This window comes from Hemitrygon akajei, chromosome 6 (assembly GCF_048418815.1).
Source record: "Hemitrygon akajei chromosome 6, sHemAka1.3, whole genome shotgun sequence".
NCBI lineage: Eukaryota > Metazoa > Chordata > Chondrichthyes > Myliobatiformes > Dasyatidae > Hemitrygon > Hemitrygon akajei.
The window spans coordinates 136,019,841-136,046,557 of NC_133129.1; the positions used below are offsets into that span (position 1 = coordinate 136,019,841).

Here is a 26,717-nt window from a genome sequence, read left to right on the forward strand (position 1 = left end):
ACATACCTCAACATCTTCCAGGACATGAGAAAGACATGGTGCCCACTCACACAGTGGGCAGTAACCTAATATTCTAGTGTATTGCATGATGTGGAGTACTCCACAAACTATTCTCTCTTGCCCTCTGGGAACTTACTGGTGTACTGCGCAATGTGCAAAAGCCTCTCTATAGAAACCTATATAATGGGTATTGAGCATGTGTTCATTGCTCTGTTGTATCTTCGCAGTACTCTTGGGCTTCTCTCCTTAAGTGATAAATATTTGGTTGTATTGAGTGTTCCTCCTTTGCCGCAGATCACAAAGTCTATCAACAATTTTTTTTTTGCCTATCATTCACATTTTTCATTGAACTCATTCCTGTCTCATCTCACCTTTCCTACCACAACCTTACTTACTGAGTGCTAGCTTAGAGGTTTTGGAAATGAAGAGATAGGTTTCAAAGATTATTTTTAAAGAAGGTTAAGAAAGACACAAGAGGTTCCTTTCTTTATCTCCTTTTGAAATGCTTGTTAATAACTACTGACGGATTTTTAGAACCTGATAGCCGAAGTCTTAACCACCAGTGATGGTGGGATTAATTTCAGGAGGAATCAAGGAGCTGGAATTTGAGGAGTGTAAGTAATTCAAGAGTGTTTAAGAACAGGAGGAGCTTAAAGATAAGGAGAGGCAGTGCTATGGATAAGAATTTAAAAGATGAACCAGTTTTATCATGAGACAACAAGCACAGGAATCATTAGTTTATGGGATTTAGTGTCAGGGCATGACTAGCAGAGTTTTGCATCAAGTTTACTGAGGGTTGAGTTTAAAAGGCTGGCCTGGGCTGAACTCAAGTAGTCAAATCTGGAGGTAATAAGTTCCCGCAGTAGGTAAGGAAGAATAGGGTGATGTTACAGAGGTAGAAGGTAAGTATCTGTATTAACACTGGTATGTAATTGAAAGTACCACCGTGCTTTTGAGAAGTGTGGTTCTCAGATAAATGTACTTGTTTTTGGTGACCTGTGTGCAAATTAGCTGCCATGTTTGCCTGCATAGCCATAGCAACCGCAAAAACGAACTCTCTGTGTAGGTTGTGCTATTTCTGAAGGCTGTGATAAGACTTTATGTAAATGGAAGCCTTTCTTTATTGTTAATATATTAAAGCAAGGACCAACACCATGCTTCAGGACATTGCCAAGGTTGAAAAGAGTTACATGGAAAGTAGAGCAAACAAGGAAGTAGTGATTAGATAAAAACAGCATTAGTTTTTAAAACAGTTTAGTTACATGAAGAGTGAAGTGCTGAGAAAGGTAAAGAATTTCAGAGTTTACAAGCCTTGAGAAAAAATGAATAAGAGTGGAAGACTATCCAATAGTAAAGAAGAGCATCTGTGATTTACCTAATAATATAAGATTTACCTAAGAAATCTTATCCCTCTGGTTCAGGAATAAACGAAGGTCATTCTTTTATTTTTGAGGTATAGCTGGGAAGGTAATCCTGGAAAATATTAAATGCTACTGAGATAAATTCTAGAACTATTCTGGGACATGAAGTGGCTTTATCCTCTGAAATTAATTGTCACTGGCAGGATATAGCTTGTTGAGCTGCTGCTGCTACAATAATCTTGGCATCATTTTTATTGTGAAGGTCAGTTTTAAATTAGAGGATCGGTCCAACTCATTTCAAACCTCCATTGCAGCAACTACCAACCAATGTTTCGATGTGCTGACAGCTAAGTAAATGAGAAAGTGCAGTTCGTTGACTGGGTGGGAAAGCTTACATTCAGTGAGTCCTTTGGTCTTGCAAAACCTTTTCTAACGCTGTGGTCTCAAAGGTACAAGAACCTCCTCCATCTGCAGCTTATTTTCCCATGTTCTTCTTTAGACAACTATGTATTATGTTGACCATTCCTCATCATTATCATCTTGAAACATCCATTTACATCTTCCCTTCACTCCTCCAAGCCGGATGCCAAATTGCTTTAATCTTTGAGATTGGTGCATGAAGTGGATAACCAAAGAAAAAGCAGAACTTAATCGAGAGGGTGGTCCCCATTGTAAACATTTTATGTATGGTTTCCACTTTGCCCCAAATAATTTCATTTAAAACAACCTTCAAACCAGAACAGCTCAATCTCTGTTCTGTTGGCTATGTCTCCCTGCTGATCAGGTGAAGCACCGACCGCCATTTGCAAACTCTCGGAATTCCTGCCACATTAGACCAATTTTGAGAGACTTTTCCCTGAATGGACTTGAAATGTCATAATGAAATTCTAAGAATATCAAATACTTGGAAGGTAGCCAAATAAAAAAGTGAATTTCTAAAAATACAACCAGCATCGCCCTCTTGCTGCCTGTTGTCGGAGATGTTGAAATCATGTTTTTGTCTGCCATAGGTGCTTCTAAGATGGTGAGGCTTTGCCTATGTGTCTAAACGTTTTTAACTTAGAAGGAATGAAGATGTCTTCCTCCTAATCTCCAGAACAGGGGTTCCCAACCTGGAGTCCATGGACCCCTTGCTCAATAGTATTGATCCATTGCATAAAAACGGTTGGGAACCCCAGCTCTAGGTGAAAAAGGATCTGGTGCTTTCCCAGCATATGTGATGAATAAACTCCTCTTGGGCTTCCAGCAGGCTACTGGTATTAATTTTAACTGACATTTCAATGACAGACTTTGCCATCTTCATCAGGGATGATGCCTGGGCAAAGATGAAGATCTTGCTTTAAGTAAGGACAAGGTGGCACAGTGGAAACCTGATTGGATGAGGACTAACCAATCAGGAGGAATGGACGACAGGGGTATAAATACCACTAGATTAGACGTGCCCAGGCATCATCCCTGATGAAGATGGCAGAGCTTGTCATCAAAACATTGGTTGGAATCCATCTGGAAGCTGGAGAAGAGTTTATTTCCCTGCACTAGATGTTGCAGTAGGCATCCGACTGTGCCAGCTTCCAGGGTTTAGAAGCTCCAATTCTCAAGAGTATGGATAGCCGGTATGGTCTCTTGAAATATTCAGGCCCGCTCCACTAATCGGCGGCCATGTTTTGGCACCGGGATTTTAATACTTAAAGAGGATCTGAACGGCGGTTTGGTGCTCAATCATCAGCTCAACCTTAGTTGAGTTTGCAGTTGTGTTTTTGGGTTTCTCTCTCGTTTGGATTCTCGTTTAGCATCTAATCAAGAACCCTGTCTCATTTCAATCTCGAAATTATGTCTCGGGTCTAGTCTCAGATATGCCAGCACCTGGGGTCCTTTCCATTCCTGCCTAAGCCTCTTGGAACATTAGAGGGAGTCAATTGCAAATCCTCTGCCCGCCTACTGAGACGTGGATGGAAGTTTGGACCAAGAAGAACTAATACGGGAAAGGAAAAGGAATGCCTTACTGTTTGTATAGAGTTGCAGTGAAGTTAAATAATTACATTATTCTTAGCTGCCATTATTTCATGTCGCAATAATAGCAAAAATAAATGGGGACTGACTATGGAGGCTTCCTAAGACACAGTACAATCTGTCCCAATCTTCTGAATCCTTACAGACTCCTCTAACAAAGGGATAATCACAGCGAAGACCAGATTCTGAATAGTCATCTGAAAGCTGTCACCTTAGTTTTCAAATCAGGATTCACAGCTTTCTCCCACATTATGTAGGTCCTTGCCAGCATTCCAGGAACAACTATGTTCTCCTGTAGACGGCACTTGATTTCGATCCATTCTTATTCTTGATTCCAACCAGAGATTATTTGCACCTTTATGAAGATGTTAGGGCCCGAGTTTGTTCAACTATCGATAATTCTGCCTCCTTTGTAATGAATAAACACCATTTACTTTTTTTTATAAAAGGTACTTGCTTGCTGGGTAATAAACAGGTTTTACACATGTAGGCTGATTGGCTGACATGCCAGATGTCAAAGATAAAATTCATCTTGCTAAACAAAATACACATCTTTCTGGTTTATTTATTAACAGATCCCCCGGCATGTTTTCAGGTCATGTTCTATAGGTGCAAAAGAGAAATCCGGACAGAAGAATCCTAATTCTCCACTCCCTTACACTTCATGGGATTAACACCACTGCAGCCAGCTTGGGCTCCATAACCACACTGATAAACCTGTCGAGAAATTTCACATCATAAAGATGCACATCTATAGAAACCTTTATGAGATGTAGCTCTGGAGAGGTTCATGCCTCAGATCAAGGGTTTTATAGGAGCGGGGGGGGGGGGTTAGTTGTTGGTTGATGAAGGCAGGAGCTTTTAAAACATTAGAGTAAATGCTTGTATTTTGATACAAGAGAGAGCAGACAGGGAATTGCAGACGGTGAATAGTTGCATCATGTACTTCACACAAGCATAGATCTGTTAGTATGTGACTCTTTGTCATCTTTCTCGTGTGTGTGTGTGTGTGTCTGCGTATTATTACAAATCTAACTAATTTACTTCAATACATATTGAGCTTGAACAAAATGCCTTCAGAGGAATGTTTATCCTACATCTCTGTCGTGAGCCGGTCTTGAATTCCTGTCACTGTGGCCTGTAATTGTATTGGGCATCCTAAAAGATTCTTTGATCGTAATGACGAAACAGTACTGACGTCTGCGGCTGCTTGAAGAGACCTAATGGATTCAGGAAAGGGCATTTGGGAAAACGTCGCTTTGTGATTTTATGCTGGCAAGCAATTAAAAGCAAAGCATTTCATTGTTTCCGTGCATTATTGAATTTCAGCACTTTGAATTTTAAAATAAACTTAAACAATGAAAAGAGCAGTTGTTAAAAGTGGAAAGGGGGTAGGAGGGATGGTGGGGATTGGGGGCGTGTGTTTGTTGCAAACAGAACCGCCCTTCAGTGCTCTGGGGGAGTCCTGGGATTTGTCTGAATTCTCTAATGATTTAGAAATGTCTGTAACCCTGGCTGTTTGTTGGGTATCAGTATCACAACTGGTCTCTCCTGCTTCTCAGACTCCACCTGCCAGTTAGAGATGCCGCATTTAAGTCTGCAGCAAAGTGTACAGCAAGACTGTGTCGCCATCAGCATCACTGCAGACCGGGGCAGCACTGACAGTGGATGGGATTGTACGTCTGGCAATTCCTCGTGTTAGTACTTCTAAATCCAGGAACACAAGATCTCTGCAGGACCAGAGACCAGGGAAGGCTCCACAGGAACAGAACCAATAGTTCTGTTTCTCCCAATGGAAATAATAAATTAGTATTTGATTCTTCCTTTCTTGGCTGCCTTGAATGAGTGAATTACCTGCTGACTCACTTCCTGCTCTACTTTTCAACTTATGGGATGTTTCCAACCTTTACAACTCCAGGATCAAAAGATTTTTTCTAGATCTGTCTGAACAATGCTTAAGGATCGGTATAGATTTTTGCATAGTAGGGGAATTAAGGGTTATGGGGAAAAGGCAGGTAGGTGGAGAGGAGTCCATGGCCAGATCAGCCATGATCTTATTGAATGGCGGAGCAGGTCGACAGCCCAGATGGCCGACTCCGGCTCCTCTTTCTGATTTAAGTAGAAGCACTGATACTTCGAAGCATGTCCTCACAGATACCCAACACAAACTGCTATCAGCCTATAAATGATCCACCTGTTTTGGATGTTGGTAATTTGTCAAGGCTAGAATCAACTCCAGTCTAAGCAAAGACCTGGAATTTTTACTGCAATATTCCCATCGCCACAGTAGGTCTACAGCAGATGAAATCTCACTGGATCTCCACTTGGCCTTGGATCACCTGGATAAAAGCAATACCGATGTCAGTCTAGGGTTTATTGATTACAGTTCAGCGTTTAACACAATCATACACTCAGTTCTATTCAACAAGCTCCAAACGTGTGCCTCTATCCCTTCCTCTGCAAATGGATCCTTGGCTTCCTCACCAGGAGATCACAATCTGTGGGGATTGGAAATAACATGTCCTCCTTGGTGACAATCAACACTAGCGCTCCTCAAGGATGCGTGCTTAGCCTATTGTTCTACTCTCTCTACGCCCATGACTGTGTGGGTAGGCACAGCTACTGCTGGCAGGATTTCAGACGGTGATAAGGAGGCGTACAGGAGTGAGATTGAGGTGTTGCAGCAACAGCCATGCACTCAACATCAGTAAGACCGAAGGAATTGATTGTGCACTTCAGGAAGAGTTTGTTGAGGGACACACACCAGCCAGGGGATCAGAAGTGAAAAGCGTGAGCAGTTTCAAGTTCCTGGTTATCAACATCTCTGAGGATCTATCCTAGGCCCAACATATTGATGCAGCTACAAAGAAGGCACGTCAGCAGATATATTTCATTAGGAATTTAAGAAGAATTGTTATGTCATGAAAGACACTCACAGATTTCTATAGATGTACCATAGAGAGCATTCTAACTGGTATGCCGGGGCCACTGTCAAGATCAGAAAAAGCTGCAGAAAGTTGTAAACTCAGCTGGCCCTATCATGGGCACTAGCTTTCCCAGCTCCAGGACATTTTCAAAAAGCAATGCCTCAAAAAGGCGACCCCCATTACCCAGAACATGCCCTCTTCTCATTTCTACCGTCAGGGACAAGGTACAGGAGCCTGAAGACACACTCTCAATGTTTTAGGAACAGCTTCTTTCCCTCCACCATCAGTTCCTGAGTGGACATTGAACCCATGAACACTACCTCCCAGATATCTTCCCCCTCTCTTTTTGCACTGCTTATTTAACTCATTTTATACATGTAATTATTGTAATTTATAGTTTTATTACTGTGTATTGCAATGTAATGCTGTCGCCAAACAACAAATTGCCAGTGATATTAAACCTAATTCTAAATCTGTTTCTGAGCTAATTTCTTTGTTTGATAAAACCAAGTGTGGTTTGGTCTACAAGTGAAATCATAGTTTAAGTAATTCTTTATAATCAAGTGAACCTAGAAGCAGCTCATTTCCACGATTTCATCTAATTGAAGGCACTGAAATGTAAAAATGCAATAGAATTATAAATATTTGTAGTCATTGGAAATGAAGGTTTTTGGGGTTACTTTGTCGCTACCTTGTAAACTCTGTCTCCAATCCCTACAGGCATCAAACCCTGGGCAGTTTGAGAGCGACACAGATGTCCTGTGGCAACGTGGTCAACTTCCTGACACCGTCTTTCACCATGGTCGAGTTGGCATCAACACAGACCGTCCTGACGAAGCGCTGGTTGTCCATGGGAATGTGAAAGTCATGGGCTCATTAATGCATCCGTCCGACGCTCGGGCAAAGGAGAACATCCAGGAGGTGAGTGGAGATGAACTTTTCTGGAAATGAATGAGTAAAGGTAAGATGGATTAGGTTTTTCAAGCTGAAGTAAAGAAAATCCTCTAAGATTGTACTTAGATTTATCTGAGACACTGCCATCTACTCCCCTGCCAGAACTGGACTATTGAAAACTGACTACTGGAAAATCTCTAAACCTCTTCAAATAGCTTTTTTTAACATCTCCGTCTATCTTTAAGTGTTCATTTTAGGCGTATATCTTCATCAAAATCTTCTCTTTATTCTTCTTTGATATCTAACTTATTCTTTTCTTTGGGGAAGTGTCTCCTCGTGTCACATTATATTCAAGGTGTTTCTATCAGCAAAAATTCTGTGAATCTTGGTAGAATGGTTCATCACATCACAAGTGCTATATAACTATGAATTATTTTGGTTGTACAGGTGAAGGAGAATCTTCATTTTAAAAAAACAAAATGAATAAAAGTTACAAAATATATTTTACATGTTGTAATGAACCTAACTAATGTATACACAATTGCACGAGAGAACACAACAGGAAAAACACAAAACATTGCTTACAGCTGAAAGAATGGAAAGGGAAGAAAGAAGTGCCTTTGAGCAGGAGAATAGGAGTTAATGGATGATTTACTTGCTAGTGAGTTGACTGTATTGCTATATTAAGTAATTTGTCAGAGTGAGGGAAAAACCAGTTGACAACAATATGCTGTCAACCAATCTAATTTTCTTCTTTAAAATGTTGTCCTGCCTAAGGGTCTCAGCCCAGAACATCAACTGTACTCTTTTCCATAGATGCTGCCTGGTCTGCTGAGTTCCTCCAGCATTTCGTGTGTGTTGCCTTGGATATCCAGCATCTGCAGATTTTCTCTTGTTTATGTAGATGTTGTTGGCTTTTCATGTCCTTGTTTGAAATGTTATTTATCTTTCCTTCCCACTTCAGGGGCCTGCTAGAGTAATGTTTTGTGATGTGAAGAAGAGTTAGGAAGCTTGTATTTGTACAAGCAAATTTATACAAATTTCTATTTGTAAAAACAACTATAAGTGTTCAAAGAGAAAATTTTTAAAAATAATTTTTCAGTGGTGGATACAGCAGTAAATGGAGAAAGTGGATTTCCCAATTACAGTTGAATGAATCTTATAAATGTATAGAGAAGGCTAAATGAATGAAAAGAGATTAATGGATGTCGTTGATAGATGAAGAAAGATGGAAGAGAGTTTGAGTGGACTATAAATCATGTCTTGGTCTAATCTCAGTTTTGTATACACGATGGCGTTCTCTGATATTTGTTTTATCAGCTTGTCTAATAATGGTGTAAGTGTATTTTTAAAATTCTGTCATTCCGTTAGTCTGATTGGATTTAAACATCACTTCCAGAAACAAAAGGCCAGAGAACATCCTTACCGTTTTTCTGCTGTTGCAGGTCGACACCACGGAGCAGCTGAGGAGGATCACACAGATGCGACTGGTCCATTACCAGTACAAGCCAGAGTTCGCTGCCACAGCAGGCCTCGAGAGTGCTTCGGAGACAGGTACGCTCTCAGTGGTTGGAAGATAGATGAGAATTCATGGGCTGGAGGTGGAAGATGACTGTCCCACAGTTGCTTATGTACCTGGCATTCCAAGTCCGGTCATCTCCAGCCCTCTCTTTCATTCCCAGCTTCTAACACTAGGAAGCAGATCACCTCAGACAGAAACTGATAGGGAACTCTGAAGGGTAACAATGGGTTCCTTGGATGGCTCTGTAAATCCTGAATCTTATGAAGTGATATGGTCAAAGTTCAATCCTCAAACTGAGCCGTAACTCAAGCTAAGATTGGTATCTTAACAAAGGGGAACATGGGAGGTGTGGTGGTAGATAACGTGTTAAGTGCAACAACTTGATTCTGATGGATTTGACTCTGGATAAACCCTTACAATGATTAAATGCCAACGCAGTTCCTAATTTTGCCCATTCAACCCCTATTTAGAGATAACAAAATCCTTTTAATTTGGTCACTGTGACTTTATTTTACCGCTGCTACCTTTGTAATATTGAGCATGCAATTTCCCATTAGGTGTTATCGCACAAGAAGTGCAGGAGATTCTGCCTGAGGCCGTGAAGGAGTCCGGGGACGTGGTGTGTGCCAATGGAGAGACCATCGAGAATTTCTTGGTGGTTAACAAGGTAGAGATCGCCCTCTGCTGGCTGGGATGGAAATGATCAGGAATCCTGTTCTCACCTCCACACCTGCGGTCTCCAGAAGCAACGTTATCAATTAATGACAAGGGGCAGTGCTGGAAAGGCAGATGGATGCCCAGTTACAGGAAGAGAAATGTCATTAAACATAGAACAGTACAGCACAGTATATTAACCCGCTCCACAACAAATCTAATTCATTCCTCTACACAGAATATAGCCCTCCATGTTTCCTACCTCCATGTGCCTATCTAAGAGTATTTTGAATGTTGCTTTTATATCAGCCTCGACCACCACATTGGGCAGTGCGTTCCAAGCACCCACCACTCTCTGTGCAACTGGTATCTCCCCTAAACTTTCCTCCGCTCACCTTAGCTTTTGCCATGGGAAATTTGTTCCAGATTTACACCAATATTTAAAGGCCGTTTATAGGAATTGACATTCCATGGAATATCTGGGGCAGTAGGAAATTCACCACAGGTTTGTCGGGACTGGACTGTGACACCCATGGTTTTACTTATCTACTTTTTGTGCAAAGCATACTTTGAAATGTTCCCTCAGGAGATTTTATAGATCAATACAAAATCTTTGATGATGTAGCTTGATCTTAATGTTCATATACATTTATAGAGTTATAGAATCATAGAAAAGTACAGCACCAAAACAGGCCCTTTGGCCCATCTAGTCCATGCTGAACCATTTAAATTGACTACTCCCATTAACCTGCACCGGGACCATAGATCTCCATACACCTGCTGTGCATGCACCTGTCTAAACTTCTCCCAAAAGTTGAAACTGAGATCACATGCACCACTTGCACTCATTCCACACTCTCACTGCCCTCTGAGTAAAGAAGCTTAGCCTCGTGTTTCCTTTAAACTTTTCACCTTTTACCCTTAACCCATGACCTCTAGCTGTAATTCCACCCAACCTCAGTGGAAAAAGCCTGCTTGCATTTACCCTATCTATATCCCTCATAATTTTGTATATCTCTATCAAATCTCCTCTCAATCTTCTACATTCCAAGGAATAAAGTCTTAAACTTTTCAATCTTTCCTTATAACTCAGGTCCTCCAGTCCCAGCAACCTCCTTGTAAATTTTCTGTGTACTTTTCCAACTTTATTTACATCTTTCCTGGAAATAGGTGACCAAAACTACATACAATACTCAAAATTCAACTTCAACCACTGACTGCTCACCCTGCCTCTGAAGACCTGATCTGAGCTGTCCTGGACCCTGGCACCAAGGAGGCAACATACCATCCGGGAATCACATTCTCGTCCACAGAACCTCCTTTCTGTTCCCCTAACTAACAAATCCCCTATCACCACAGCTCACCTCTTCTCTCCACTTCCCTTCTAAGTCACAATGCCAGAATCAGTGCCAATGACCTGACCACTATGACTTTCATCTGCTAGGTCACCACACGCCCCACCCAACAGTATTCTAAGTTGTATACCTGTTTTTGAGGGGAATTGCCACAGAGGTACTCTGCACTGTCAGTTTAGCACCTTTCCCCTTCCTGACTGTCACCCAGTTTCCTGTGCCCTGCACCTTGAGGGTAACTACATATCTATATGTCCTATCTATCACCCCGCAACCTCCTGAATGATCCAGAGTTCTTCCAGTCCCAGCTCTAACTCCTTAACGTGGATTGTTAGAAGCTGCAGCTGGATGCACTTCTTGCAGGTGAGGTTGCCAGGGACACTGCAGATCTCCTTGCTTCCCCACATCCCACAAGAGGAGCATTTGATTATCCTGCCTGGCATCCCTACTGTTCTAGCTGAGCAAACATAAAGAAGGAAAACAGTAAATAAATGGGGCGTGGCTCTACCTGCAGCTTTCTCACCTTTTCTCACTCAATTCTCTTCCTTCTGAAGCCTCAAAAAGCTGAAGGTGCAAATAACCGCTCTATCACTGTCCATTCCAACAGTAGCCACCCCACTTGTCCCTGCCTTATTTTTATTGGTTCTTGCCAATCAACCATGATCACTGATTGGCCATGGTTCGAGTACCAGACTGCCGTGAATCGATGCCTTATGTATTCAGTCGCCAACCCTGAGTGAAGTATGTCTTCTCACACTTCCAATCGCTAACTGGCTGCTGTTCAAGCACCAAACTGCCATTAATCGCTGTCTAATGACTCCATCGGCAAACCTGAGTGAGCTACGCCTTCTCACGTTTCCGCAAGCTGATTGGCCACTGTTCGAATCAGCGCAATACCATTATACTTGTTATAGTCTAATGCACGAGACATTTAATTTTACACTTGCTCTTTTGCTCTTCTGCTTCCATTTCTGGCGTGCAGGAACGGATTTTCATGGAGAACGTGGGCGCTGTCAAGGAGCTTTGCAAACTAACTGACAACCTGGAGACACGGATTAACGAGCTGGAGACCTGGAGCCGGAAGCTGGCCAAGCTAAAGCGGTTGGACAGCATGAAGTCCACTGTCAGCGGAGGGACACTAAGGTACCAGAATGTCACCAGGGCACCGGGAGATGGCCTGACTGCTTTTCCAGGCTATCATGGTATTTGCTTTGGCTGGCTGTTTGTTAGAAACCCAACAGCTATACCCTCTCCACAGATCTTCGTAACTTCTGTGCAGACATACTGCAGCACAGAAGTAATAAAGATACTGAGGTGAGATGCTGGCACATTTAACCACTCAGCGGACCTGCAGCTGAATCCCAGGGGCTTTTACGGGTTGGTCATAGCTGAGGGGTGCTACGATAGAGCACACAATGATAACATCTGTGCGCCAGTCAGACATGTCAGGAAACGGGATGTATTTCTTCCCCGTCCATCTATAATCACTGCGCAGCCTCATCCGGAAGTCCCTCAAGTTCACATATATGTGTCTGCCTCTAATAAGAAATAAGTGCGAGGTAGAGGAGGTGAAAGCTAATTTAAAGAATCTTACAGCCCATCTTACTTGCAGCAGACGTCAGTTTCAGTTGATCTCACTGAGAGGTCTGAATTCACCAGTACACTACTGCAGAGTAATACTGTGACAGATATGAAGCCACAAGCATCGTATCGATGTAGAGACAGGAATAGGCCTCTTGTCATTACTGTTATCAATAAAGTCTTGGTTAATATTTTTGCTTCGTACCATATCCCTTAATTCACTAAAGATCTAAAAATCTGCCAATCTCTGTTTTGAATTTACTCAGCGACTGAGCCTCTAAACCCCTCTTATGTAGAGAATTCCAAAGATTTGCTGCCCTGAAGATGAAGAAATTTCTGCTCACTTCCGACTGGCTCGTAGCTTCTTGTGCCCAGAAGAATCACGATCTTCATGTCCAGCCTTTGGATACACGAGGATTTTGTTCAATCCAATGAAATTCTTCACCACAAGAGGGTATAGGTCCAGTTCATTTAATCAATCCCTGTAAAACGGATTGACTATCCCAAGAAATCAATTCAGGGCACCTAAGGCACCATGGTAGCGTAGCGGTTAGTTCAGGCCGTTGGAGTTCGGAGTTCAGAGTTCATTGCTGGTACCATCGGTAAGGAGTTTGTATGTTCTCGTTTTGACTGTGTGGGTCTCCTCCAGGTGCTCTGGTTTCCTCACATGGTTTAAAGACATACCAGTTAGTAGGTTAATTGGTTATTGTAAAATTGTCCTGTGATTAGGCTGGTGTTAAATAGGTGGGTTGCTAGGCAACATGGCTCATTGGGCAGGAAGGTCTGTTCCACACTGTATCTCTAAATAAAATGGACAAAAATTGTTAAGCTTTTACTGGCCTTTCTCTAAAGCAGGTATATTCTTATTTAGGTAGAAAGACCAGCCCTGTACTTGATATTCCAGGAATGATCTTAGAGGGTGCTGTATAACTGGAGCAAGAAATCGCTACTCTTCTAGCCAAATCCACATGCAATAAAAATAAACATACGATTTTCCTTTATAATTGCTTATTCTACCTGCATATTAACCTTTCAGTTTCTCATCTTAAAAAAAACTTAACCTTCTTTCTTTTTCTACCGAAGTGAGTGGGCTCATATTTTTCTCCATTTTATTCTATCTGCCATGTCCTTGGCCCGTCTGTATTCCCCAAAGCCTCTCGGCAACCACCTCACAGCCCAGCTTTGTGTCGACAGCAAACTTGGGTATGTCATATTTGATCACCTCCTTAAAATTGTTGATGTAGATTGTGAGTAGCTGTTGAATCATCATTAATTCCTGCCAACACCCCATCAATAACAGCCTGCCAATCTGAACATTATCCACTCTTTCCTTCTCTTTGTTTTTTGCAGTTAAGCAGTCCTTAGTTCAGGCCAGTGTCTTATCTGCAGTCAGCTATGCCTAATCATCTTTTTTGTGACAACTTATCAAAGGCCTTCTGAAACTTCAAGTGTGTTTCATCTGGTTTTCCCTTTATCTATTGGATACATACAACTTCTGTTGTTACCGATGCTGATTAATAAAATCCTGGCTGTGCATTAGGATAGGTGCCCAACTACACCGGAATGTCTCTCATAGCATGAGCAAAGGCCACTAGGGAGTGAATTTGGGGTTTTTTTTGCAACTTGTAAATGTGTAAGCCGGGACACATTTGACAAAGGAACCCTAGGGGTAGAAAGATATGTGATGCCTGGTGAAAGCACACACGAAAGACCTAGTTTGGATCCTCCTTCAAAGCTGAAGATTAATTTATTGTTGTATGCACAAATGCACGTATACACAGGTGTAATGAAAAACTTAGTTGAGCATATAGCATCAGACCAGCAACACTCATCATGAAGATGTAAGTTGTATACAGTATTTACTAGAAAGAACACAATTTGAAATAAAACATAGTCAATTTTATGCAAAGTGATCATAGCATTGCTAAACTGAATTGATCACCGTTTTGCTGATTGGTTCAAGAACTGAGTCATTGAAGGGAAGTAGCTGTTTTTGAACCCGGTAGTGTTGGACTTCAGGCTTCTGTACCTGCTGCCCAACGTTAGCTGCAAGATGGCATGGTCTGGATGGTGGGGATCTTTGATAATGGATGTCTTCTAGAGTCAGCACTTCCTGGAGATACTAGTGATCATAGTAATGCTTATGATATGGAAGAGCTGTAACCTGAATTTATCAATGTTATGTGGACTCCCAGTGTTGAACGTTCTGCTATTACATTGCAAAGTGCTTGACACATCAAACGCAAGGAAGCCTTGGGCTTTTACATGCTGTTATGCCAACTCTTGATACACCCAATGCGCTGAAGAAGAAACATTCAGGAAGAGTTCTCTTGGAGCTCTGAATTTAGGAAACACTTCTCTGTCTTTACAGCCAAACTGGTAGCCATTTTAGTCGGGCTGGAAGTGGGCAGCATAAGAAAAGGCACCCAAAAGTTGGCAATAAGGTATGAATACCGAAAATTGGTAAGGAATTACATTTTAAATTAAACTCCAATCTCTGTGTTTTGGTTTTTTTACTATGTCCATATTTGTTTCTGTTCATATCCTACAACAGTAATGAGAGGAGTTGAATTTAGTTAAAACATGGAGACTTAAAACAATGAATTTTGTTGGACTGTCATTAAATATCAACTGGTTGACTAGTATTCTTTAGAGAAGAAAATCACCCATGCTTTCCCTTTCTTATCCTCTATGAGACTCTATTAACACAACAGCATGTTTGTCTCTAACTATCCCTTGAAATGATTGTATCAACTAAATACTAGATTAAAAGCAACTGAAAGAGGGCAATAAATCCTGGCCACGGTATGTTCCGATTACAACACATTAAAAAGAAAGTTTTGCTTCTCTACTACCAGTACCCTTACTCAGTCTAATGTTGTTACCTTTACCTTAGTGAATTATGTCTTGATCTACTTCTGTTTAATTGAGTTAACCTACTTACTATTTTTCTTTGCAAATCTAGCCTGAGGTTAAAATAATTCATTCCTTATAATTCTGGCAAATAATTCTAATAATTCATTCCCTAAATATATTGTAACTAATGAAATTCTGATGATAAACCCATATGTAAAGCAGAGTTAACTCCTTCGGGAGAGATTTGGATAAAGTTTCTGAGTGCTGACTGAGACTAACTTCATGACTTTAAAACCATCTGCAATTATTATTTAGACATCAGTATGGCTAAGGCAAGCTATCTTCTGAAGATAACCATGTATTTTTCCACTTCCAGACACCTCCCAACCCAACAGAGCAAGGTTGCCTTAGCCAGAAGTTCCTCCAAGGCACCATCATAGCTCTTGTTATCATCATGGCATTCAGGTAAGAACTAAGGCCTTGCACATTCAGCCTGGTGCATGAAAAAGGCTGATAAATTACTTGATAATGCATCTTTAGCAGTTGAGAACATAACAACATTGTACAGACCATTTGGCCCACGATGTTATGCCAACTGTTTAATCTACTGTAAGATCAATCTAACCCTTCCCCCCTACATAGCCCTCAATTTCTAGCATTCATGTCCCTATCTAAGAGTTTCTTAAATGCCCCAAATGTATCTGCCTCTATCACCACCCCGGCAGGACATTTCACACACACATTACTCTCGTGTGTTAAGAACATCCTCCAATCACCTTAAAATGACACCCTTTGTATTAGCCATTTCTGCCCTGCGTAAAAAGTCTCAGGCTGTCCGCTCTGTCTGTGCCTCTTATCACTTTGTACAGCTTTATCAAGTCACCTTTCATCCTGTTTTGCTCCAAAGAGAATATCTCTAGCTCACTCAACCTATTCCTATAAGACATGCTCTCTGGACCAGCAGCATCTTGGTAAATTTCCCTGCAACCTCTCTAAAGCTGCCTCATCCTTCCTATCATGAGGAGATCAGAACTGAACACAATATTCCAAGTATTGTCTAACCAGGGTTTTATAGATCTGCAACATTGACTTTCAGCTCTAGAACTCAATGCCCAGAATAACGAAAGCCAACACACCATACACCTTCTTAATGTATGTTCCTCTACACTGACAAGAATCCCACCATTAACCCTGTATTCTGTCTTCAAATCTGACCTTCCAAAGTGAATCCCTTCACATTTTTCTGGTTTGAACTCTATTAGCCATTTTCAGCCCAGCTCTGCATCCTGTCAATTGTCCCAGTGCAACCTACAACAACCATCCACATTATCCACAACTCTACCAACCTTAGTGTCATCTGAAAACTTACTAACCCGCCCTTCCACTTACTCATCCAAGTCATTTATAAAACTCACAAAGAGTAGGGGTCCCAGAACAGATCCTCGTAGAACACCATTGTTTAGCGACCTCCAGACAGAAAATGTTCCAACTATAACCACCCTCTGCCTTCTATGGGTAAGTCTATTCTGTATCCATACGCCTAGTTTCCCTGGATCACAAGTCTTCTGACTTTCTGAATGAGCCTATCATGGGGAATCTTATCAAATGTCTTCCTAAAATCTGTACACAGCACATCCATTGCTCTACCTTCATTAATACTAAGGAGACCTTGAAGAATTTACTGAGAATTTTTTCCAACACTACCCAGCCTGCCTTATGAAACCAATGAGACATTGCTCCAGTCCTTCACAGGCACAGAGTAACACTTATATTGAGCAGAATAAGTTGTTTCATAGTCACAAACTAAAATCCAGACATCATCTGCTAATTATGAATCACCTATGGTTCCATATTCCAATCACAATATCTTGGAGTATTATTAACCCTGATAGTATTCTCCAGGATATTGTGATTCAAATATGGAAGCTCATTGGATTTTAAAGTCTACAGCATTCCCTAACCCAGTTAAGATTTGCCATTATGTTCCTGTCTCAGCCCTGATGTCCAACAAGATTGCATGTCCTAGCCTCAATATATTTTCAGTATCTGCTGTAAGATCTTGAAATATGCTAGACATTCAGTTGCTAGAGTAATTAACTTTAGTCCAGAGTGAGTCTTCATTAACTTGTGCCTCGAATAAGCAGCTGTCTTTTTCCTCCTCAGTGTAATATCCATGTCCACCCTTTATGTGCTGAACTTGCGAAATGATGATGGCGCTGATGCTGATGGGTAGGTGGATCGTCTTTAGACTTCCTAATCAGGATAATTTGGGCAGAAATTCCCTGAAAGACCAAATAGTGTTCCTCTATGTTAATGACATGTTTCTTGGAAATCTACAATATCTGGATCAATTCAGGGCCATTGGTATAAAAATTTGGATTACAATTGATGTCATTTTAACACTCTACATTGTACTTGTATACATTATTGCGCACACACACACACACTCTATTGAGTAAAATCATGGCTAATTCTTCACCTTATCCAATTTTCTGTCAGATCCTCTGTCCCAGAGACTAAAAACCTAAGATTTTTAACCTTAGAACACCTTGCTTCAGAAGGTTTATAATCCTCTGAGTCAAATGATCAAACTGTTTTCCTGATGGTTCTGGATCCTTCAGCTTCAGCATCTGCCTTGTCACAATTTGTAAAATTGTCTCTCATTCTTCTAAACACAAATGATTAAAGGCCAGTCTTGCTCCATGTTTCTTTATAGGGTAGCCCCTCATTCTAGGAATCAGTCTAGGGACTCTGTACTGCAAGATATACTTCTTGAATATGAAGACTGAAGCTGCACTCAGTACTCCAGGTGTGATCTCAGTAAAGCCCTTTCCTGTTCTTGAGACCTATCAAAGACCAGCATATAATTTTCCTTCCTGCGTGCTGCAGGTTCATGTTAATTTTATAGGTATTATGACCGATACATCAGAATCTGTCCTTCTACCAACATTCAATTCGGCACGGACTAGAAGGGCTGAGATGGCCTGATTCTGTGCTGTAGTTGTTATATGGTTATATAGTTGTTTCTCACCAGACAAAAACATTTTTATTATTCCTGCTGCATTTCCCACATTTTATTTCTCCTGCCACCTTTTCATTCATTGGTTTAATCAGTCTTTATTCTTTCATTCATTTTTCTGAATGTGGGAGTCAGTGGTAGGCTGAGAATTATTTATCATCCTTGAGGAGGTAGTCGTAGGGCATTTTCTTAAGCTGTTGCAGTTCTGGTGAAAGTACAGCGTTGAAAAAGGTTGCTAGGAATTAAATGCCGTACATCCTGTGGGTTCAGGTAGATACTGATAGATGCCTTTGAAGAATCTGGAATTCAGAGAGCTCTCCTGTGCTGTTGGCCAACATTTCACCAGCTAATACCATTCAAACTGGGTCACTCTAACTTGCTCACTGTATCATAATCATGTAGGATTCTGCTGTGTATTAAATGACTGCTATGTAATAATAGGTAAAAAAAAACTTTCCACTAAAACATAATTTGTTGAGTAGATAAAGAGATCCTTCCAGCTTTCAATCTCCCAAAATAATTGATAAACAAGAAGGGAAACTGTAGAAGGGCTCGTTCTCTATTTAATAGAATTAATTCTGGGATGGATTCTAATTACCGTCAGATACCATCTATCTCTATCTATCTCTCCCCTCTCTCTCTCCCTCCCTCCTCCTCCCTTCCTACAGGAGCTCACTGGCATTACCTTCACATGAGACAATTACTGATGAGATACTTTGAGGTGATATTTTGTTGGATTTGATAGGTTTGAAAATGGAGGTTATATATTTCTAGCATTGTCCCACGTTATCAATTGTAATATAACAAAGCGAAGAAAACCATTCAGCAGCTATTCAGGTTATACTGTAAATGACCTGAAACATGGAAACTGTATGCAAATTTTCCCATATATTTTAAAGCATTTTTCAATCTGGTAGTACTAATAACGTGATACAGTATATATTCCACTACTTTTAACTATGGGTAATCATAGGATGACTATGATAGCTGCAGAGGATTGTCAGTTTACCTGGCTCCATCTTGGGTACAGTATTAGCCTACAAAGTACCCAGGGCAACTTCAAGGAGCGGTATCTCAGAAAGGCAGTGTCCATTGTTAAGGACCTCCAGCACCCAGGGCATTCCCTTTTCTCACTGTTACCATCAGGAAGGAGGTACGGAAGCCTGAAGGCACACACTCAGCGATTCAAGAACAGCTTCTTCCCCTCTGCCATCTGATTCCTAAATGGACATTAAACCCGTGAACACTTTCTCACTTTTTAAATATATTTTATTGCTGTTTTTGCACGATTTTTAATCTATTCAATATACGTATACTGTAATTGATTCATTGATTCACTTATTTTATTTTTTTTTCTTCTATGTTATGTGTTGCATTGAACTGCTGCTGCTAAGTTAACAACTTTCACGTCACATGCCGGTGATAATAAACCTGATTCTGATTCTATTGAATAAAATGAAGGAATGATAGCAAATACATGTAGAGCAATATGATATGGGTTACTATAGAATATGGACCCGTGTGATTTAGTTCCTAGGAATGGAACTGTCCCAGTACTGGAAAATCTCAGTTTCTTCTGAGCACTCATTTTTTAAATTAAAATGATCTCATTGATGGAAGTAGATTTCATTGAGGATCTACTACGTTGGTTTTGCCAGGTTCATTTGTTTACGTATGCAAATATGACTGATTTTGTTTCACATGCAGACCATTTGGAAACACCGACCCAGACTCCACCTCAACGGAAAACCACTGGTCCACCCCTCTAGGCTCACACGACTCGATTGGAGCTCAACAACCAGGTAGGTTAAATCTATCTGGACCAGCTGAAGATGAAGATGCTGCTGGAGTCTGGGACAGAGTAGGGTTGAACTTCTGAATGCACGTTGTTAGAGCCAGAAACTCGCGGGCATGCCGATAACTTTTTGTTGAAGTGTGTCTGGATGGATATCCATGGGTGATTTCTGATAGTTGAGAGCAACGTAAACAGTAAGTGAAAGATTGTACATATTCATTCACCTTGAAGGTCGTGGGTCAAGTGCATGCACAACTCGTTTGCTGCATCATAATTTCAGCACAGCGGGAGGTTGAGTTGGGTGTGAGTGGCAAGCATGCACACAGCAGGCTGAAGGAGCCCGAAAACAGTCACATCTGGCTGGAACATTAAGAGGCTGTTTTAAGAATTTCTTCCGATGTTTGCCATTAATCCAACATTGTAAACTTACCAACTTACCCACCGTCCAATATAAAGCATCTACAAAGGCAAAACACTGAGCATTCAGGAAATATGAAATACTACTCCTGTTGCCTCAGTTCTTTCCCACCACTGATGACTGGTCCATCTTTGCCATGCCTGTCCTTCTAAGCAATCCCATCAAATCTGACCTCATTCCAAGTTCCAGCCTTCATGACTTTGAGAAGTGAACTCAAAACTGTATTTTTCACTTTCAGATGCCTGTACCTAGGCATCCAAAACCTGGACCCACAAAGATGTAGCATGTGGAGAAATGGTTTTATTTGTTGCAAGACCATTTCAGAACACTACTAAATATCTGGTAGTGACACCATACACATTGGCCCACATCTCAGTAATTGTTTAAACCATAGGATATAGGAGCAGAATTAGGCTATTTGGCCCATCGCACCTGCCCTATCATTAGTTTTGCTGGCAACAGTATGAGCCACATTTGTTGCCCTAATAGAAATGTTACATAATTTCCTTTTATCTGATGTATGTTCCATTGGAGATGACAACTAGACTCTCAAAAGCTCTACAGTTAACTTATTTGTATTGTTTGGAGAAATCCTTGTACAATATATCTGCTTCTGTGAAGCACACACTAGCAGAGTATAAAAGTTGTATTTTACAAATCTAAGTTGGAATTGTGTTCATCGAGTTTGGTGTTTCTATACTTGAATCACGTTTTATGTTGCAAACGCTTTTTCTTTTTGCAGTTGGTATGTCTTCACCTGCTTCTCCTGTGTCCCACTCCCCTCGTCCACTTAGCTTATGCCTCTCCTCTCCGTGTGAAGTATTATGCTGCCTCCTTAACTCTACAAATCCACCCAGCAGTAGCATCCTGCCAGTGACTACCATCCCATTGACCCCTTCTTCAGCTAGCACTAACCATCCCACTGCGGGTAAGTGCAATTCCCATTTCACCTTCAGGTTTATTTTGCTTCCCCCTTTAAATGCCGCTGACATTCTCTGTTTAATATTTCTGGCGATTTCAGATCAACCTGGCACATCCGCCACCAGCAACATCAAAGCCAAATCTTCCGCGAATGAGAATCAGAATGAATATAACATCAGGCGGATGTCTCCCAGAGACGGGATCAGCAGTTCAAACAACTACAGTCCTTCACCACCGCAGATCCTAAACATCCACGGCAAATCACAGTTCCCTCCCCACTTTACCAGCATGCAGAATAAACTGCCTGGCCTGCAGGCGAGAAGACAAAGAAGCACGGAGCAGACAGACTCAACTGACAGCAACTCAGGCTGTGAGTTCCAGCCACGTACATATGCATTTTCCTGGCTACTTTTGATGTATCCGACTCTGTTTCTCAATGGGATCCTGCTAATGTCAGAGAACAGTTGCCAAGTCAGGCATATTTTTTAACATTTCTACCACCTTGCTTTTCCACCGCACGTTTGGACCATTTTAACTGCGTTTCTTGGGTCACAGGCTGGAAAAGCTTGTCATCAGCACTGATTGGCAGTAATCAGCAGTTGGACAATTTGGCTGCTGTGGGGGAAATGGAGAAATGTCACATCTGTGCAAGAAAGTGAGGTTGGGACTATAGCAGCTTATTGGAACAGAGTAGAAATAACTTTGCTTGGGAACCAGCTGCCAACAATCAGAAAGGGCTCCATTCACCCAAATTATGTTTACAAAGTGACTAAAGTAGCTGTATATTTCTCTTGATATCAGTTATTTATTTACCAGTTACAATAATGATGCAAATAGAAACATGGATAAAAGGAGCAAGGGAAAGTTTAGTCCTTTGGCCCTGCTTTATGATTGATCATCAGCTTCAGTGCCCTGTTCCCTCCTCCTCCTCCCCATATTCCTTAAATTCTTTGGCATTAAGAAATATAATCTACCTCCTCCGTGAATAATTTAATGACTTGTCTCCAGTACTTTCAGGTTCTCCACTCCCTGGGTGAAGGAACGTCTTGCAACCGCTTGTTAAATTAAACATTCAGTGTGTGATGGCATTGAGAAAAAAAAATGTTGAATTCATTTGAGACCCAGCCCCACAAAGCTAAAATATTTGTTCATAACATTTTCATGCATGAACACTACTCTAAGGGAGTTTCAAATAGTTTGGACTGAAATCACAAATTTTAGAAGCCAAATGCTTTTGAATATTCTATTAAACTCTTGTTTTAAAAGGACTGGGGATTTTTTTTTGTTTAACTTCCTTAAACAGGAACATAACATGTGTGTGAATTTCAAAAGAGCATGGATTTGTTCAGATTGTCTATTTATTAAATTGCAGAAACCCATCATGTTGAATTTTGAATGAACACCCTTCTTAGCAAGCAGAACGTTTGTCACTGGACAAACTTTCACAAGGGAGCCAGATCTATACGAGTTTGGGAATGGGACCAATGTGAGGACATAATCAAATTATTGAAACGGTTGTGGGACATAATGCTTTCTGTGCTGCGACAGGCATTGTAGCACAGAGTTGACAGTGGTTGTGGTAAATCAGGGATAGGTTGGATTGTACCTGCCCGTGGAAGAAACAGCCTCATTTTTAAGTTTTAGGCTTTCTTATCAATATAACAATCGATGATTGTGGGGAAGGATTGAAGAGATGTGAAGCAAAGTAAAGTTGAGATTTTTTCCATGATTTACTGTGTTTTTATTTCATTTAATACTTTGAATACACAGATATGGAAATTTTACTTGTGTCCATATTACCTGTGTCTTTGCAATACTCAGCATACATACTACATTAACATAGCACACTACATTAACAGAATGCCCTATATTAACATAATAAATAAATACCACCGATGGCAAGTATCAGATTCACCCTACCACATGCAAATACTACACTATCTGTCATGTGCACATGCATGTTTTTCGATGATTAGATTGTAATCATTCTTATTTTTCTCCTCCCTAAAGGGCAGAACACCACCTTAACTTCTACCCAAATTGTCGAGAATGGTCTGGAAATCACGGAGCAGTATTGTCTGTCACAGGGATCCTGCAGGTGAGAAACATCAGCAGGATGTATTGACTGAAATGAAGTGAAATATCAGAGTTGGGGAAAAAGAATGAGGAGGATGCAATTGTCAGTGTTGATAATCAACTAAATACTATGCAGTTCTTGCTGGATAGGTCCAGTTTCTATTGACTAAGATAGCTCCAGTTTCCTGGTCAGTAGAATAGCAGGAGTAATACAGTATTTCCCACATAAAACAACTCCTGTACATAATAATTACTCAGTGTAGTTTGACCAAAAAGGGCCTCCACTGTGCACAGTGGCTTGATGATTATGCTTCCAAACCAGTAATCCCATGGGCTAGTCTAATGATCATGGGACATAAATCTGTTCTAACCACTGCAGCAAGGAGATGTAAAGTCAGTTTTTAAAAATCCTGAAATAGAAAACCGATAACCATAATGGTAACCATAAAACTACCAGATTGTCTTGAAGAGAAAGACAAAGGAACTTTTATGATGAACTACACAGGAAAGATACAATCTACAGTACTTCCAGACAAAAACTGAGAACATTATTTAAAATACAAAACATTGAATTAAGAGCTAACCCAGATATTATATTCCAATATATTTTACATGTTTTGTTCCTCCTCACCTTGAACAAAGTAATATGTTTAGTTTCCATGCTAATAGTTGTATTCTATATTTGCATATGGTGCTAGATTGATAAAAAGAAACCCTCAAAAAGCTGTTTGAAACTCTGACTGTTGTTGAGCTTGTGGCATTTGGAGCTGATGTCGTCTGATCTCATGAAAATACTGTATGTTTTTCTTTGTAGCTCAGGGAATTATACCTACTCAATCCCAGTCAGCAAGACCACATCCATCGATGTCACCATCACCTTGCAAATGAAGTAAGCCATTTGCTTTCTCACGAGTAGAACTACTAATGTTATATTTCTTCAAGTTGTGAACAAAAATCTTTGGTTTTCCATGAGTGAACCAACATCGCCACCTCCCTGACAATCAACAGGGAAGTGTGCTCAGCTCACTGCTCTACTCTCTCTACACCCATGACTGTGTGACTTGACACAGCTTCAATGCCATCTATAAATTCTGACATCTATTGTTGGCAGAATTTCAGATGGTGACGAGAGGGCATACAGGAGGAGTGTGATATACCAGCTAGTTATAGCTACGAAGAAGGCATGACAGCAGCTATATTTCATTAGGAGTTTGAGGAGATTTGGTATGTCACCAAAGACTCTTGCAGATTTCTACAGACCCACTGTGGAGAGCATTCTAACTGGCTGCATCCCTGTCTGGTATGAGGGATGTGCATGGTGTGGCTACTGCACAAGACTGAAATAAGCTGCAGAGAGTTGTAAACTTAGTCAGCTCCATTATGGGCACGACTACCCTCCACAGTACCCAGGACATCTTCAAGGACTGATGCCTCAAAAAAGGCGGCATCCATCATGCCTTGTTCTCGTTGCTGCCATCAAGGAGGTACAGAAGCCTGAAGGCATGCACTGAGTGATTCAGGAACAGCTTCTTTCTCTTTGCTAACCTATTTCTGATTGGACATTGAACCCATGAAGACTATCTCACTACTTTTTTTGTTTCTATTTTGGCACTTCTTCCTCCAAGAGAACCACAAACTTGTCATGCTTTGGAGGCTTGCGTGCCTCAGTTACCCAGAGAGCTGGCTGGAGTCAGGTCTTCATGCTTTGGGCCTTGGTAAGGGTCACCTATGCCAAACTCATCAAAGGGTAGAGACCAAACTAAGTGGTCCACCAGTCCTTCATGTTCAGAGGTTCAGCTCAGGGCTAACAACCCTGACTGGTAAAAAACAAAATTGCTATGGAAACAGCAATGAAGAATCCTTCTGCACCTGAGTGTACTGGTATTCCTGAGTCTCTACCCGGGACTTGCATGACTGACAGTAGTGAAAACCAAGCTACTGATACGTTGAAGGAAGCCCTGTACAACACCAGAGATGCAGGACCTTCATTGCTGCCCTAAATGCCAACAACATAATGGGCAGTAAGTTTTTCACTGCTTATTGAATTTAACTGTTATAGACATTTTTTTTCTGGAATTTACATTTTTTCCATTATTATGTGTTGTATTGTACTGCTACTGCAAAGACAACAAATTTCACAACATATGCCAGTGAAATTAAACCTGATTCTGAATGAAATGGGTCCAAGCTGCCATTCATCATAGAAGAACTTCAGTCTTTGGGTTTGTTAGGATAATGAACTGAATGTCAAAAGTGTAGTCTCACCCACACCCACAGTGCTTACGTGTGCACCAGGCAGCAGGAGGCGGTGCTGGCCAGCTTTTCCTTTCCTTGCTCCCAGGTTATTGGCCTATACGACCTGATTGACGCGATCTATCTCAGTAAGTAGTTAGTACCTATCAGGGGTAGTTTTGTTGACAAGAGTGAGGGATGGATTCATAAACCATTGACAACCTTTATGAAGAATGAGGGACACATCAGTAGATTGCAATTCAAAATTTAAAAAAGAACCACAAACATTTCATTCCATGTAAATAACAATTCTGATTGAAGAGTCCATTAAAAAAAAATTCAGCAGTAAAAACACTTCAGCGGTTTACTGTGGATTAGTAAGGCGATGTCCTACCTAGCCAGTCACTTCAAGTAGAAGAGACTGCCTAAACCTTGGTGTCCTCGGTGACATGGTTATACCAGCCTTCAAAAACAATTTTACAAAGATCCGTAGACATTAGGGGTAAGCCACGGGATTGGATTACAAATAGTTTGGAAGATGGAGAAGGCTTGAAGAGTCGTGATGGAGGGGCTTGTGGGGGAGAGCTCTATAATCACATGCCTCTGGGCTCAGTCCTATCCCCACCACCTGCTACAATTTGCATTAGGCATTGGGGTGTCAAAGTGTCAACCTCGATAAACATTAGAAATGGAAGAGGGAACTTAGATATTATAGTTTAAATTGGACTGGGTAAGTGGAATGAAAAATAGCTGATGAAGTTTGTAGCGGAACACAGAAAAACAAAATAATTTGGACCTGCTGGTTGCTATGCCTTTTCATGTTGTGAACAAAATTCTTCAGTTTTTCAGAATTAAAAAACAGGGCAAAGTGTAAAAAAAATGAAGTTGAAACAGACATGGGACTTAATACTAAACCTTTCCAGACCACGCAAAGCACCAATCTCATTCATATCCAACAGTAATGACTGCAATAAGTCATTGTTCTCATGAAACATTTGCAACATTTTACTTACTTACAGACCCCAAATCCTTTTCAGAAAGAATCATGAAAATTTTCAAAAAAACCCAGTCTTGTATTCCCGTAGTACAAAAGGTTAAG

General features: G+C 40.9%; 1 protein-coding gene across 10 annotated transcripts in view; it reads left to right on the forward strand.

Annotated features, from left to right (window-relative positions):
* myrf (myelin regulatory factor) overlaps positions 1–26,717 on the forward strand; it is a 266,399-nt gene that overhangs the window by 222,321 nt on the left and 17,361 nt on the right. For 9 of the 10 annotated variants that reach the window (XM_073049333.1, XM_073049334.1, XM_073049338.1 and 6 more), the window contains 12 exons: positions 7,019–7,219; positions 8,638–8,746; positions 9,272–9,381; positions 11,703–11,863; positions 14,673–14,745; positions 15,534–15,622; positions 17,321–17,386; positions 19,884–19,978; positions 21,132–21,317; positions 21,411–21,680; positions 23,321–23,408; positions 24,201–24,275. In XM_073049333.1, coding sequence (XP_072905434.1) covers positions 7,019–7,219; positions 8,638–8,746; positions 9,272–9,381; positions 11,703–11,863; positions 14,673–14,745; positions 15,534–15,622; positions 17,321–17,386; positions 19,884–19,978; positions 21,132–21,317; positions 21,411–21,680; positions 23,321–23,408; positions 24,201–24,275 — 1,523 coding nt within the window. The remainder of the gene's footprint in view (positions 1–7,018; positions 7,220–8,637; positions 8,747–9,271; positions 9,382–11,702; positions 11,864–14,672; positions 14,746–15,533; positions 15,623–17,320; positions 17,387–19,883; positions 19,979–21,131; positions 21,318–21,410; positions 21,681–23,320; positions 23,409–24,200; positions 24,276–26,717) is intronic. The other variant, XM_073049337.1, reaches the window with a different exon arrangement.